Source organism: Leuresthes tenuis, unplaced genomic scaffold (assembly GCF_036924035.1).
Source record: "Leuresthes tenuis unplaced genomic scaffold, fLeuTen1.0.hap1 SCAF_21, whole genome shotgun sequence".
Taxonomy (NCBI): domain Eukaryota; kingdom Metazoa; phylum Chordata; class Actinopteri; order Atheriniformes; family Atherinopsidae; genus Leuresthes; species Leuresthes tenuis.
The window spans coordinates 27775087-27791103 of record NW_027325375.1 but is presented as its reverse complement, the minus strand read 5'-3'; the positions used below and the strand labels follow the sequence as shown (position 1 = coordinate 27791103).

Below are 16017 nucleotides of genomic sequence, written 5' to 3'. Positions count from 1 at the left end.
TCTTAGAATATTCCCTTAATATGCAAAGTCAAGACTGTACTTCACATCCTCTTATAAGAAAACATACAAAAAACATGCAAAAACAGAAGTTTCGTTATTGTGTTGTTTGAAAACGTTTCACTTTTCTTGTAAGTGTTAAGGGACCACGTGATGAAAATTTACAGTAATATTTACCGATTGTTTCCATCGACATTGACACAACAAATTACTATGAACTTGATCTGTGTGATATGAAACTTTGAATTTCTTGGTATGGTGATGCATCTTGGGAGCTCACATAGTGATTAATGGTGAAATATACAGAGAATTAGATCAGCCATGGGGAAAATCATAGGTCACAGTTAAATTTCTTGGAGAAAAACTCCTTACTGCTTCTGAATCATACTGGTAACCACAGACAAGATGTAGAAACACATCAAGTAAGAAAGAGAGCGAGGGGAGGAAAAAAATGAAAAAACTCCAGATCTTACCGAAACTGAAAGCAAGAACATGACATATATAGAGCGCTACTGTATGGGAGCTTCACTAAACATTTGAGTGGCGTTCACTGCTCCTTCAAGGTAAGCCCAACTTAAAAACATTGATATTTTTGATTCTTTGAGTTTGATTGATTAAGTGTTCTTCTACATATTCCAGCAGTATGGGACTGTGTGCATATATTTAACAGCATTATTTATGGCACTGCTGGATATAAATGAATGGAATTATTTGGGGTTCTAATTATAGACTACGTCAAAACTTGAAGAAAAGCATTGTTAACAGTTTGTCTGGTTTATCTGGTATCCATAGTCTGTCCACTTTCAGTGACTTTTTGTGCTGTTGGTTTGTGCAAAGCTTCGTTAGTGTTTGTCATCAAGAGCTGGAACATTTGCAAAATACAAAAGAATGCTGTCATGTTTTCAGTGAATGAGACACATTGACTCAGCAAGAGGACTCTATTGCTTCAGCAACAGTGACACAACTGAATATAATTAGCAACATAAAAAGGGATATTTGTTTCTTCTTTCTTTCCAATGAGTCTCGACATAAGAACTGAACACTTCTTTATTAGGTACTTAATCTGGTGGGCTTGTAGCAGGCCAGCTCTGATGGGGTCTGCTGTCTGTAGAGCAGTTCAGTACCTTGCATAGACATGTTTTGATGCAAGGCCAATAGGACACAGTGACAAAACGCTTCCTTCCACAATGAAACCATTTAGAGGAATCAAGACACTTCTGTTTTATGCATGTGCAACTCTGCCTCAGACAGGGTTACTGAAATGCTAACAGGATAAAACTTTTATAGTTTGCGTGTACCAGCTGGCTGGGGCACGAGAAAGTTGTGGTGTGGAATTTCTGGTAAAAATACTAAAACTTCCTCTCAGATGCAAAACATGGTAACTTTGTGTAACTTGGGCAGTTTATACTTAAACACAGCTGCACTTCATTTAATCAAATTTAACAAAAACATTTCAGAAAACACATTTAAAGAAGACATGACTTTTTACTGATCACAACGAACAAAACACACTGTGCTATTACAGCTGTTTTTAAGTGTAAAAACGATTAAAAGTAACTTAGCTCTTTGATAACTAAGTTAAGATGAAGAAGGGCGACACAGATTCTAATAATAAAACATGACGGTCTGTGAAGTTTACATTTATGGACCATAACCGTTGGTCCTGTGTCTCTTTCAGATGTCTGTTTGGTGGCAGACACTCTTCCTCCTTGGTTGTGTCCTGAACTGTGTGGAGTCTTCTGCTCCATCATCATTGAGGAATAAATATAACACCTCATTTCGTCTCGCAAAGTCCACTAGAACCCGCGTGCAACAGCTGCTGAGGAGATATGTGAGTACTAAATATCAGTCCTTGCTCACGTGAGCGGCGACTGTATTACAGACCAGCTTTATTCACATCCATGATTTATTTAGCCTAATTCCAACTCTTTAAGCCTTGTTTTCCTTATTTTAACAGAAGGTACAGCAGTTGGGTAATATGCATTTTGAGGACAGAAGCCAACAGCTGAGGGACCTGCCTTTTCTTTCTACAGACTTCAACAAGTGGCTGCAGTTGTCGGTTAGTATTGTCTTCTAAACCATTCCTTAGAAATGTATTCACTCATTTACCCACTGGTTGCTATTCTGCAAAATACAATGTTTGTCAATGTTTCCTGATAATTCTGACATTTTTAACTTTATAAGGAATTGCCTTCACATTTTTGGATGACATCATGTCTGCTCTCGCAGAATATAAAATTTATGAAAATTTTAGTGGAATTCCCCTTTTAGAACTTCAAGTATTAATAAGCGTGGTTGTGCAAGATTTTCATGTGGCTATGACTTGTTATGTGTTGAGGACTGGGACAGACTGCATGCCGCTTTCTGGGACGTGCGAGCCTACTGGAATATGCTGGAAGGGAAGAGAAAACAGCTGGAGAATGAAGAGAAAGAGCAGATGGTGGTGCGGTCAGCCCCGACCACTTTACCTCAGAGCATCAAGCACGTTCAACTGGACTTACGGGACCTGATGAGCAAAGTCAGCAGACAGGTATACACTGTCTTCTTACTGAAATCCACCCCACATTTTTCCCCTTTCTCACCCACGCAGACTTTAAAGGAAGTGACACCAAAACTGATCTAATAAACTTTGTTTTGCTTTCTTCCTCCAGATGAGCTCCATGAGGGAATCTTGGATTAAGCCAACGCCCTCTACGGTACACCTGAACTCAGGACCGAGTACCAAAACACTATGGGACAGCCGAGTGGAGGGTTACATCATTCTCAGGGACTTAGACTTATATCTCACCAAGCTGGCGAGAGACTTTCTCCTATTGGCTTCAAAATCAAAACAAAAATGATACAGTGATGAAAAGAACAGCGCAAGGTGCACAGAGACATTAAAAAGAGGAGAAAACCTGAACTGACACCCAGCAAGTCAAGAAAATTGGAATAGCACTCGTGAAAACTTTTCTTTACATGATGTGTAATTGTACTTTCAGGGCTTTCTTAGGTACTTCCCAGAGTTTCTGTCTCACCTCGAACTGTAACTTAGAAATAAGCTCCCAGCGTGAACACACCTCAACATCCTGTTTTTCCACCACAACCTCAATCTTCTGGACTTTCCAAAGAAATATTTACTATTTATTGACATATTTATTAACGTACTATTTATTTTAAACTGGTTTGTTTGGTGTCTCTCAGTAGAGAGACATATAATGTCTTACAGGAGACATTTTGTGTTTGATAAACTGTTGTGAAAGACTTACAATAAAAAGATGAAGCATTTGAAACAGTGACGACTTCATGTTATGATTTTATAATATTAAAAAAAATCCTTGGTTATCATAGCAAAACCCTCTTGTTATAATAAAGTTGTACAGAATATGGACAGAATGCGAAATCTTACTTCTGTTGAGTACATTTTGTTTTCTGTGGTTTCATCCTGTCGGCTGCAAACTAACAAACAGCAGAAAACTTCTGAGAAGCAGTCCTCAGAGCGGCGAGAAGGATTACTGTTTATCTGGTTGCTCTTTTCTGTTTCTTCATGCGGCATTGATCCGAGGGGCAGTCTGAAGAGTGGAATCAGATTGAACACAGTCAGCTGGACGAAATGTTTTTGATATCAACCCCCCTTCCAACGCTCCCGCAGGCTCCCCACATGATATCAGAACAGCCTCTGACTCACCACGAGCAGATGTCCTCGTTTGCCTTTGGCCACCTTCAGCTCTGAACCCCTGATGAAATCAATTATTCCTTCCTTGCCTCGAGCCACAGCAAACCGAATGCTGCATGCCCCACCCGAAGAAACACACAAGGAGAGGATAAGATGATGAGTCGAGTCGGCAAACACCACAGAACAATAATCAGACAGAGCCCCACCTGCCCGGGCTGACATTGACATAGTTGATCTTGCTGGCCATCATAGCAAGTTTAGTCACCACCTCGATGACATGGCTGCAGTGCAGCACCGCATCGCCCTGAGGGAGAGACGGCTGGATTTAGTTGTGCTGTTCTACACTTGTAAACAACTAGGACTGCTGTGTCCTGCTGTACCTTCTGCTTGTTATCCTCACAGGGCATGTGCAGAACAAACATCCCGTCGCTGAGCGAGCTCACAGAGATGCCTGTTTGAAAAGAAAGCCTGGCTTTAACTCATTCCACTTCAGAACACGGTCACAGTGAAATAACTGGGAGTTACTGGTTCAATGGCTCTAATGCGGTAACAGCCAGTCGCTATATTTTTACATATTGCTGTCCTTTTAAGTCCTTTCTTTGACAGTTCTTTGACAGAAAATTTTACATATGAAAGAAGACATTTTGAGACATAATCACCCTCTGGTTGCCATGGATATGTCTGCTGACATGCACAGAGAGTTCACAGATTCGGGTATTATAAATGCTGATGCTCAAGTAAGAACTGTAACAAATGTAATGACCACTCCTTAGAAAAAGGAAAATAGAAACAAAAAACATCCATACTGTAATGTGCAAACATTTTTCTTCCAAGGTGCCAGTCTTTTTCCTTTTTTAGAAAAAATCTTTTAAATTGGTCTTGAATAATAGTTCTCCAGGCTTTCTGATGGTCTTTCAAAGTTTTTCTTTGGACATTTTCTGCTTTATTTCTCTCATTTTCAGTCCAGTCCTTGAGCCTGACCTATGAATCATTCAAGTCTAAAAAAGGCACCTAACTCAAGGGATGATTCAGTGTCGTGTCCACATATAACAGACAACTTAGAAAACAATCTAATTAAATTGAGTCTTTAGGAACTTCAGCCTGTCAGAAATACATATAGTTTGCTCCCTTTTCTTTAGTTGAATATATAAAAAATGTTAAAGATAAAACAGTTTGACAGACATAAAAAAGCATTTTTGCTTTCCAAATAGCTAAAACTTAGCATATATCAGCATAACATGCAGTATGTTTTTTAAGAAATTAAGGAAACTGGGAAAGTGGAGGATAAACGAAGAAGTGGTAGGTCTAAAAATGACAGAAAGCTGGTCTAAGAGGGTTCAGGCTGTGTTGGAGAATAAAGGTAACCAAATACCTTATATACTATACATATATGTGTAAATTCTGTGCAGATTTAAATAAATCGTTACAATTATTTCCCATTTTCCTAGCAAAATGTAAAGAAATAAGTAGTGACTCAAGACTTTTGCACAGCACTGGTTATGAGCAGGTTTTCACCTCTCAGAGCGGCATAGTCTATCCTCTGTTTGATCTTGGTCCTGTCCACCACCACAGCAAAGGTGTTCGTGAGGAGAAGCTGGCGAGGGCGAGGCTTGAAACCCCTCCTGTCATACTTTGTCACTGAGACTCCATACTGAGACACAAAAGGACACACATTACTGCGAGGCAACATTCACTGCTATCATCAATGTGTTTCAACAATTCCAATTAAATCCCACCTGCACTTTGTCACTGCCGAGAGTCTGGTGGACTTTGAGACTGATTTGCTCACGTTCTAGATAAAGCAATTGAAAGTGTCTGTAAATGTGATATGTTTGCAAACTTGTGGTGTTAACCAAGTATTGAGTTAATCAATAGCTGTATGAAAATGTACCAAGCCTGGAGTCCAAAAACAGCCTTCCAACACTCTGAGGGTAGCTGTCTTTCTGATCCTTGAAGAGCTCACTGGCGACAACCTTCTGCATCATCTAGAGGACACACACAAAGCCAGCAAGATAAAGAATGGATAATTAGATCTATTAATTTTTGAAAAGCAAGGTTGGGCACGTCCTCTGCAGTTAATGCACCTGCTTCTTCCATTCAGGCTGGACCCTCTTGCAGTACTTGATCACCATGTTCTGCAAATGGAGCCTCTGCAGGTGCTCTGAGGCCTGTACAGAGTGCAAAAATCCCCATAATAAGTCTAATTCATTCTCACTCATTGGAAAAAGCCTCTGTGTACATGGGGTCTTTGTACCTCAACAAGGGAGGGAGGAGGTGTCGGCCAACTTTTGTCCAAAACACTCTTTGGCAAGTTTTTGCTCAGCTTTTTTAGGAAGGAATAGCGTACATGATCCAGGAAGTATTCATTCTCAGGGCAGTATTCCTCATGACGGTAGATGAAGCCTTTAATGAACCTGAAACAAAAGACAGAAGTTAGGTTGGGAAAAAAACAAGAATGCAAAATCAGGTACATAAACAATTTGTAAGAAAGCATCAGTTAAGCACCTTCGAATCAGCTCAGCAGCCTGCCGACGCCTTTTAGCTCGCTGACGTGCTTTCATCCCGCGCCACCCCGCCTGGATCACTATCACTACATATACACATACATGCATTTATGAAGGACAACACAGCTTTTACACCCAGCCAAAGAGAACAGCCCAAAGTTAGTACAGGATAGTTGAAATTAAATCAAAGTCATCTAAGGCAGAAAAGAAACAATGGAAAAGAGACACATTCTGCCATAGGCCCACATGATCAAAGCAGATGGTCCCAGCAGGAGAATGGCAAGGATTCAAAATCATTATCAATAAAAAAGAAGAAAAATAAACATACAAACTGCTTTAGATTAAATGAGTAAAAATCATTTCAAAGAACATCAACTATGCAAACATAAAAACTTCATATGTGATAGTGATTTAGGTGGAAACCTGCGTGTCTGATGCGCTGATACTTGGCTCGTTCTCTGTAGCCTCTCCATGATGTCTGGAGGATCACCGCTGGGGCACAACAAAGGAGAGAGAGCTATGGTGAATTTCACCTTTTTAATCCAGGTGTTCTACAAGATCTGCAGCACAGGAACTGATTCATAGTTCAGTGTAGTGTTCCTCACACTGTATAGATGTGTATTTCTTATTGTAGTGTCTATGATTACGTAGAAGATGTGTAATGGGTGATGATGACGGCAGGATTTTTTACTATCAGTTATAAAAGAAGAATCCTCTGACATCCCAAACATGTTACATGATAACCTAAAAAAGGTATATTTGACTGGCAGTCGTTGTCTTTTATATTATTCCATGTTTATAATCTAAATCGCTGTTACATACCAATCTCTGGCTTTTTTGCCTCCAGTGCATCCTCTGTGGTGAAGAGAGTTTTTGGGAATTGGATGAAAATTTTAGATCTGCAGAAAGATGACAAAAAATCATTATCAACTAAAAGGTGATATGCCTTTTACATTAAAAAAAACTGCACTTGAACTGTTTAAGCCAAACATTCATAGCCTAGATTTATGTTTACTTTGACTTTTTAACTGTTCAGGAAGTAATAAAATCAATTCCCATTCCCAACAAAATGTCAGCTGCTCAACAGTTTGGAGCCTCCTTTGTTTACTTTGACATTACATAATCCATTAAATGTTTTCAGTGGGTCACAGGGGTGGACTGTAAGCAGGCCAGTTTGGCACTCATTTCACTACCATGAAGTGATGCTATTGTGAAACATGCAGAATGTGGTGTAGCATTGTCTTGCAGAAATAAAAAAAGGCCTTCCCTAAAAGCCATTTATCTGTATGGCAGCTTACTACAATCCCAAACCTGTAAATATCATTCAGTATCAATAATGCTCTCGCACTGATATGTATGATATGTTAAAGTGTTTCAGGACAGTTTACAACTTCACCTGAGTCATCTGAAATTAGCTCGAGCTCAGAAAAGGGTGCGGACCATTTTTTGTTTTCTCAGTTAAATGAGTTTTTTGCTATTTTCGATGATTTTACAGACGATTAATTACGTATTTTTAAGGAAAGGGTTGCAGAGTGGTTGGACCCAAATCTCTAATTCCAAGTTTACTGACAAAATGTTACAGCTCTGTCCTCCTTCTCCGATTACCTTCCCAATTTGTATTCCTCTGCTTTGTAGTCTAGGTGGTTGACCAGCGTAGAAACACCATCTACGAGTCTCCCATGCCAGTTGGGCCATGTTTTTGGACACAGGGGCTTGTATCTAAAGGCAATTGTACATCACTATGAGGACACAGGTAAACAAAGTCAAGAGCAGCTGGAAGTAATTTGGAAAAGACATCAGTCACCTTTGTAAGAAGGCTTCAAAGCGACGTCGATAGGCAAAGCCAGCTCTCCTGACCCTCAGGTTTTCCATAAGACCCAAGTACTTCACCTGGTGTCTGACCAGGACTTCATCGAACCGTGCTGTAGGCAGATTATTCATTGCATTGAACACATGTCAAACGACACTGTAAACAACACATTACCACAATTACCTGTGATAAGTGATTAAAGCTATTCTGTGCCTTGAAGGAAAAAAATTATATTCTTGGTGTATGTTTTAGATCTGCATTAACTTAGCTTTCAGATTCTATCCCTGTGTTAATGTTCTGGGGATTTAAATCCAAAACTTCCCGTTTCTTCCTCAGTTAGAGTATGTAATCTAAACCCTTTCCTTGACTGTATAACTGCTGAGCATTATCTGCATGAGCATCAGCCTTTTAGAAGATAAATCAATGAGTACAAAATTCTTTACTGGCAAAGGAAAATTAGGCTATTTTTTACATTTTTCTCTCATCTTTATATAGAATCTATTTCCAATTTATTGGGACTAATTCTCTCCAAAACAGCTTTTATATTTTAATTCAACAATATGTAAAAATGTACCTGGCTGCTTGGCATCATTAGGTTTGATACAGCGCACATAGGACGGCTCTTTAGACATGAGGATCTCCATTAGTTTCATCAGGCTGTTTTTAAACTGAGTGGCAGCCTAAAGAAAAAATAACAGAACATGAAACTGCGGGAAATTTTATGCAGATGTGTACATTTGTGTCAAGTGACACAAAGCAAGACAAAAACAGTCATGAGTGTCTGTATTTCCACTATGTGTCAGCAACAAAAACACATAAACAATGTAAAAAGGCTTAAAAAAAGAATAGGAGCGACACAGAGAGAGGAGAAGGATGAATCCACACCATCTCTGGACGTTTCTGGTCAATCACTTCCTCTCTGCGGAAGCAGTGACTTAGGAGATGGTTGTCTGACTGGCACATGACCTAAACAGAAACCAAACCACAAAACCACATATCAATACGGCACGCCCACTTCTTCATCCTCTCTCAAACAGCATCAGGGTACACAGCAGTTTTAAAGGCTGTGGTGGAGCGCTACCTATTACCCTCTGATTGACCTCACCTCTTTCAGGTTCCTATTGAGCGAATCATTGTTCTTGTCAAGGAAACCTGAATTAGGGGAAAAACATAGCATGACGAGGGTTATTGCTCTGTGATGAATGACAGCCTTTTGAGGGAATCTATGAACAAATGTTTGAGTGTGACAAACTACAACTTACCACTGACATTATAGTTGACCTCTCCGGCATAATGCAGCAGCCTGAACTCCTCTCTGCTCATTACCCTGCGAGTTTTTCCATTTGCCAATTTGTGCCTGAAAGATACATGTACTATGTACTAATATGTATAGACTGAAGGCAGTAGACTTACATAAGATGATACTTACGTGATGAAATGGGGATGGCCACCCACTGTGTTCTCCAGTTTCTCCAAAAAGGAGTAATCGCAGGTCTCTCCAGGTCTCAGACATTCTTCATCCTGAAACACAGCCACAGTATTTAACTTGGCAGATGATGACAAAGAAAAAGACTAAGATTACCAAGTACATACACTAGCGAATGTTATACACACCAGAATGGAGATGATGCCTTTGTGCTTCTCCTCTATCAGGTCACAAATTATCTTGTTGTCAAAGTATTGTACTGTCTCCCACTACAGAATAAAGACAGAAATGTTTTGTAAGCAGAGATACAGACATTTAACAAGCGTCAAACTTGTTTGCTTTGACTACCCAACCAATAAATTGACTTACTGCAATTCCTTCTGTCTCATATTCCTCCTGCTCAGATCTCAGGGTGAGCTCTATGAACAGCTGCTGGAGCTTCTCATTGCAGTAGTTAATGCAAAACTGCTCAAAACTGGAGGCAGAAGGACAGAAAATTAGGCCAAACACACAAAGAACTTCTGTGAAAAAGATGGAGTGCGTTATAAAGGTTGCATCTTAAAAATACTCTGGTTAACAGACAGGGCTAAAAAGCAGTTAAGTCATACCTATTGTGCTGTAGGACCTCAAAGCCATAAATATCCAGAAGCCCAATGACTGAGGAGCCTTTGCTGCTGTGGTAGATTTCATCCTGCATGTATAAAGTACACTTTCATGGCAGCAGCAGCAGCAGCAGCCTCACAACATAATTAAAGAATTTCCACAGAGTTGTTTTGAGTTGTTACTGCACCTTCAGAGCCAGTGACTGGTTGATCTTCTCCACCAACCAAGTGAAAGTCCGACCATACACAGCCTTTGCTAAAGCATCACGGGCAGACACCGCCTGCTCAAAATTTAGTGGGCTGATCATCTGTGATGAGACAAAGAGAGACAAATACAATACAGATCTTAAAAAAGATCACTCAGCACAAACCCTAACCCTTACCAAACAAGTGAAAACCTGTGGAAACTAACAACAGGACGATCACCTCTTCTCCTTTGGCAGTGAGTTTCTTGTGAGTGAGTGCCTCCTTGAGGGCTGAGACATCAACATCCATCAGCTGCAAAACAACAACACATCTGCTCTCAGCAAAGCTGTTTTTGTGCATATTTGAGCATCCAGTAATGTGGGACTGCCCTGACCTTTGCGAGGTTTGATAGCTGGGTCTCTGTGGTGATGTAAGCTTCTCCTTCCTCCCCTTCTCCAAAGAGAGTGTTACCCAGATGGAGAACACCGGCGATGATATTCAGCAGTTTCTGATGTCAGACCAGGAAAAAACAGCTTAAATCAACCTCACAGATTAACTGTTGTAGTGGGCCTACTCATGAATGAAAACATTTTAGCTGTCAAAACGGTGTCCAGCTAGGATCCAAAGCCTCTGTTGTACAAAATGAACATTTTAATGAACGAGTAAGCATGAGCAACAGTGTTGCTACACTTCTTACCAACCTGCACTTCATCTGCAGTAAAACCAATCACAGGCAGAGCCTTCATCACTACTTTCCAATTATTCTTGTCGCTTATGGAGCTGACACGGGGACAGTTTCCCTACAGAAAAAAATCATACAAATGACACCGCAGCTGATAATATAATTGCACAGACCTCTAACTGAAAACAGCTGCTTCATCAAACTGCACCAAACACCCTATACCTTGACCAGATAGCTGTACTTCTGAGGGTTTCTTTCTAGGTCCAGTGTTTTGAGCAAGTCATCGTCCCCTCCATCCAGAAGCTGATAGAAGATGTGGAAATTTCTTTCACCGTGATTCTGGTGCACAACACGGGATTTCTCCAGCAGGTAGTTGAGGATGTGACCACCCACTGGTGCTCCCTTGGAGAGAAAACAAAAAATATGGAGCAGAAAGCAGCCGTTATATGCTGGTTAACTTTCCAGAGGTTTGAATGTTTAAGATATCTATAGTTTAAGAACAATAAAAGGAAATTCTTAGTGTTGTTTAAATGCTTCTGCTTCCTACAGCGAATGACAAACAAAGAAACTTTTACCCTAAAGTCAAACTGGACATCCATGTATTTTCCAAAGCGACTGGAGTTGTCATTCCTCAGTGTTTTGGCGTTACCAAATGCCTGTGCCAAGAAAAAGAAACAGCGATGGTGCAAAATGATTTCATTAAAATAAACAATCAAAAGAAAAGCATTTAGTACTCAAGATCAATCAGATAATACAATGCATTGGTAATGTTGGCTGTTCAGTTTATAAAGTTAAAGACTGCATACCTCCAGAACAGGGTTTGACTGCAGGAGGCGGTCACCGAGGGCATCCATGTGATCATTAGTGGGGCAGGTGACGGCGTAGTAGAGGAGGATCTTCTTGGATGCCTCTGTTTTACCTGCTCCACTCTCACCTGAAATGAGAATACACTGGTCCTTCCGCTCTGTCCGCATGGCCCGGTAAGTGTTGTCTGATAAGGCATAGCTGGTGGAAAAGTTCAACAAAAGAAAAGGCTTCAGGGACATTTATTATAGACACATAAAACACAAACACTAGTGCACATTTGGTAAATGAATGTAACAATTATGCTTGTCTGTTTGGAGTGATAGAAACTTTAAAGTGAATCCTTTTAAAAAAGACTGGGGAACATCATCCCAGAGACGTTTAGTCCTGTGAAAGTAAAGCTGAGGAGAGATTCGTCACTCTGTGTGACTACTTTCAGCAGATTAACGTGTTTCAGTGAAAACCTGCAAATTTCATAATTCAAATAATATCATTCATATCACAAGATTAAGCAAATCCTTCATGGAAATTGTGGCTGCTGTATCCTCTTGGTGTCTAATTGGCACAAAGATCACTGGTGGTCTGAAAAAATAAGTACGTTTTTCACAATTTCTATGTTCAAATCTAAACAATGAACCAAGACCATGAAGTGACTCACATGTGAGGTGATATTTCATAAAAGCTGACCCCTCTGTAACGTTCCATCTGCTGCTTGGAGTAAATCTCCAGCTCTTTGTAAGGGTTCACTGACACCAACACTGAGCCAATATATGTCTGTGGCAAGTTCAGGGGAAGAGACACAATGTTGAAATTAGATCCCACCACACAAGCCTAAATGTTCTGGAACATATAAAGAGAATTGGCCTCATTACATAGATGAGATTTTCTCTGAAGCGACGTCGCAGGTTCTCTATGAAGGCCGCCTCGCTGTTGTAGTTTTCAAGCAGGACAAAGTCCTGAACCCCAACCCTGTCCCGGGCAGTCAGGGCGCTCTCCATTACCAGACGCACCCTTCCGTCAATGTCCACTTCCTACACAAAGAGTGAAAAGATGAATTGTGTCAGTGAAAGTGAAGAGTAAATGTAATAACCCTAAGCTGACAAGCAGGGGGCACAAAAGACCCCATTTTATCTCATGCCTGTCATTTTCACTAAGTTATGAACCAGCATCTTGTACTTGTCACAGAACATTTTATAAAGCAGGATCATTTTGTAGAAAAACAATATATTTTTCAAGAAAATTTAGAAAATACGAGGGGCGATGACTAGATACAAACTAGATCTGTAGACACAAAAAGTAAAAACAGTTCCACCGAGCCTCGCCAGGATTAAACAGAGGAGACATCTAAGGAATCCAAACGATAAACAGAGAGGATAGGCTCTTCTATTATGAGATGGTAAGATAGTGTATTATGACGTATGTACCATAAACACACTTCTATATCACCAGACAGGCTTTAAATCAGTGCCACTGTCAAAATGTGTGTACATGTCAACTGCATCATGATGGTAAATGTCAAAGAGCAGGTCAGCGTTACCAGGCGCAAATGGGAAATTCTTCAGTTAGATAGCACATAAACAACAACATGCATGCAAACGCACGTACAAGTATTAGTAGTTGGTACTTACTGGTGATAATGAAATTTAGTGTGCAATCAATCCTCTACACTCCAACTAAACTTAGAACACTCTATGTTAAGTATCAAAGTCTCAGGCATGAGCGAAGCAGAAAGTGGAACAAAGGGGCTAGACTTCCACAGGACTTCTGTTTTTCTTGAATGTAAGAGCCTCCCAAGGGTCTCATTTGGCTGGTTAATGCAGCTAAAAGGTCATTATCTCTGAACACTTGATGCAGGAAGAAACGTACGAAATAAAAACACTCACACACACACACACACACACACAAGGTCAACAGTGGAAGAGAGCCAAGAGCAGAGGAAAGTCAGCGGACACTTCCACTGCAGCCCCTCCTCTCACTTCTCCTCCAGAGTATTGTTCTCCCACTTGCAGGTGGGCTTCCCACAGATAGCAAATACAGTTCACAGTTAGATTTTCCAAAGGATGCATGTGAAGAATGCTAAGGTCAAAGTAAGGGCAGGTGTTCAGTGGATGTCAGTGTTATTTTTACTTTTTCTTTCGCATACCTCACTTGCATTTCCAGCCATGATACCTATGTGAGGAAAAATAACCTTGAATTGCTGTTAGATAAGGAAGTGCAGCTAATTACAACATTTCTAATAATCATTGATGATTTGCCATCTTAAAATGAAATGAGGTTCATGTATTGATAAGATGCATTAGCATTATGTCATTAGCTTGAACTGCACAGGTCTATTTACACTTACTTTAGTTTGACTTTAATCAGTGCAAGTGGTTAATAGATATAGTGTCTAAATGCTCTAAGTGGTTCTTCTACACTGTTATTGAATTTCAGTGTGCTGAGATTAACCTCTAAAGCTTGATGATATTGGCCGGCACAAACTGGCGCTGCTTGGCCTGCAGCCTTCATTCCATCTTCCTTAAAACCTTTTTAATTAATCTGCAATTTATTGTAGATGCTGTGCTGACAGTAAGTCTAATGATTTTATGCACTGAGACACACTGGAGAAGCGAAACCCTTCTTTTTCTTATAACTTAAAAACACCATGCAAATATTGCTTTCACCAGTCATGGATTCAAGTTTTCTGCAACATGATTACAAATGGACCAAAATAAACTTTAGAATTGAAGAAGTTGAATCTAAAACAATACTTTGTTTGCAAGCATTGATGAGGAAATTGTATCTTAGGAGAAGTGAAAATCATTTTAAGGGAGACTCTGTGGTTGAGATACCTGAAGAGCTTCCCACCTGGGAATGGGGTTTAAACAGAAAAGAATGTAATCCCTGCAGCTTTGTTATCACAGCGAACTGACCTAAGGCCTGCTTCTTACAGCAGGGAGAGTCTGATCTGGCAGACACTGTTCCAGTGCTTAATGTGGGATTTGACACTGAGCACCAGAAAGCTTTGGTGAAATCTGCAGGTTTGTGGGTGCAGCTCCAATGATAGCAAGCAAGGAGGTTAACAGTGGGATTTGGCTCGAGGCCCCATGACTAAGCTGTGCTGGGCTGACTACATACAGAATGTCTTCCTTATAAGGCATGCCCCACCACTGTGTCCCAGGGCAAACTTGTGCCATTAATGGATATGATGGAAACCACCAAATTCATCCTATTTGGATAGCTTCAGTTACAGCCTATACAAAAACCAAAATACACCGTGACTCATTGACAGGAAAGAAAACTATCCAAGTGACTCATTCTTCTGTTTTGCTTTTCCCTGTGTGGTGTCTCCCAGGGTGATTGGATCTCAAGCTTCATTCTAAGTACAGACAATGCAAAAAACAGCTCTAAAAGCATGAAAAGACAGCAATGAGCATCATGGCAAAGATCTTACCCTGCCTTGGTACCTCATGCTGTCCTGTTACTGCTGGGAGAGTGCTGAAGTGGTGGTTCCCCTCAAATTGGTGCTCCTCCTCCTTTTGTGTCAAACGGACTTCTCACCTTCGCCCATGGGCGAAACAGCTCCACAACTTGTCTCGTCTCCCCTCAGTCACTTTCTCTTAGCTCCTTCTCCTTGTCTTTCCTCCCCCTCGCCTGACTCCCCTGTGAGGACAAAGCACACGCACTTAGGCCAAAACACTAGCAGCTCCTCTTGGTTAAACCTTTAATCCGTCTTGCCCATGACAGGTCAAAGTGAAATGACCGCCTCTGTACCAGTTTCTTTTCTATCCTCTAAATTATACTGCAAGAAACAAGGGCAGGAACTCCAGTCACACGTCACAGTGAAAAAAAAGAAAAAAAAGTCAAGGGAAAGTATGCTGTTGGATTGTGAAAAAAAGAAAAAGAGCTGCAGAAACAGGGACAGGGGAGAGCCTGGAAAAAGTTGTTAATATCCCTAAACTACAGACATATAATCCCTGTGCAGCTATAAAAAAAAGAAAGAAGAAGCAGAACTCACATGATGAGATCTCACTACATTCTTTCTTTCTGTCCTTCCCTCCCTGTTTACTTCGCTCCCTCCCTTCTTCTCACACAAGCTGAAACAGATTCACATGGGATGTGAGTTATGGAAGTGTTTCGCCAGCCCGTCTCTCTGTGGCTGTTCTCCAGTGCTGATGAAATAACTTACACCATCGTAGAAATTTCACTCTGCAGATGTGATATTAGTCGGAGGTGTTATGTTCCACATCTGTTTGGTACTCATGGCAACAACCATAAATCTTTTACATACTAATTTAGAGTATGTGTGTGTGTGTGGATTATCAGATTCCTCTCTTATTATGTTCCTTCCCATTCTGGCAGTGTTGGGAGT

The 16017-nt window shown here is 40.5% G+C and overlaps 2 protein-coding genes across 3 annotated transcripts; one reads left to right on the top strand and one right to left on the bottom strand.

The window, feature by feature from the left end:
- The first annotated feature begins 1649 nt into the window (after positions 1–1649).
- Positions 1650–2880, top strand: LOC140279548 (uncharacterized). Its single transcript, XM_072374705.1, has 4 exons — positions 1650–1828; positions 1955–2056; positions 2336–2527; positions 2649–2880. The coding sequence occupies exons 1-4, from the start codon at positions 1676–1678 to the stop codon at positions 2835–2837; spliced, it is 636 nt and encodes a 211-aa protein (XP_072230806.1). The 5' UTR covers positions 1650–1675; the 3' UTR covers positions 2838–2880.
- myo1ca (myosin Ic, paralog a) lies at positions 2856–15639 on the bottom strand. 2 transcript variants are annotated; one of them, XM_072374703.1, is made up of 33 exons: positions 15344–15639; positions 15100–15288; positions 12539–12697; positions 12325–12440; positions 11669–11867; positions 11438–11518; positions 11085–11264; positions 10882–10980; positions 10575–10688; positions 10421–10492; positions 10183–10302; positions 10001–10083; positions 9762–9867; positions 9581–9661; positions 9396–9487; positions 9229–9323; positions 9072–9118; positions 8852–8932; positions 8541–8646; positions 7961–8078; positions 7762–7875; positions 6979–7055; positions 6580–6648; positions 6158–6242; positions 5907–6066; positions 5737–5820; positions 5544–5637; positions 5389–5444; positions 5168–5303; positions 4033–4103; positions 3859–3956; positions 3665–3764; positions 2856–3548 (listed from the first exon to the last, which is right to left on the bottom strand). In XM_072374703.1, the coding sequence occupies exons 2-33, from the start codon at positions 15115–15117 to the stop codon at positions 3522–3524; spliced, it is 3138 nt and encodes a 1045-aa protein (XP_072230804.1). In that variant the 5' UTR covers positions 15118–15288; positions 15344–15639; the 3' UTR covers positions 2856–3521. The 2 variants fall into 2 exon arrangements, with proteins under 2 accessions (XP_072230804.1, XP_072230805.1); XM_072374704.1 differs by having other exon boundaries at positions 15100–15639.
- Between the last annotated feature and the right edge of the window lie 378 nt (positions 15640–16017).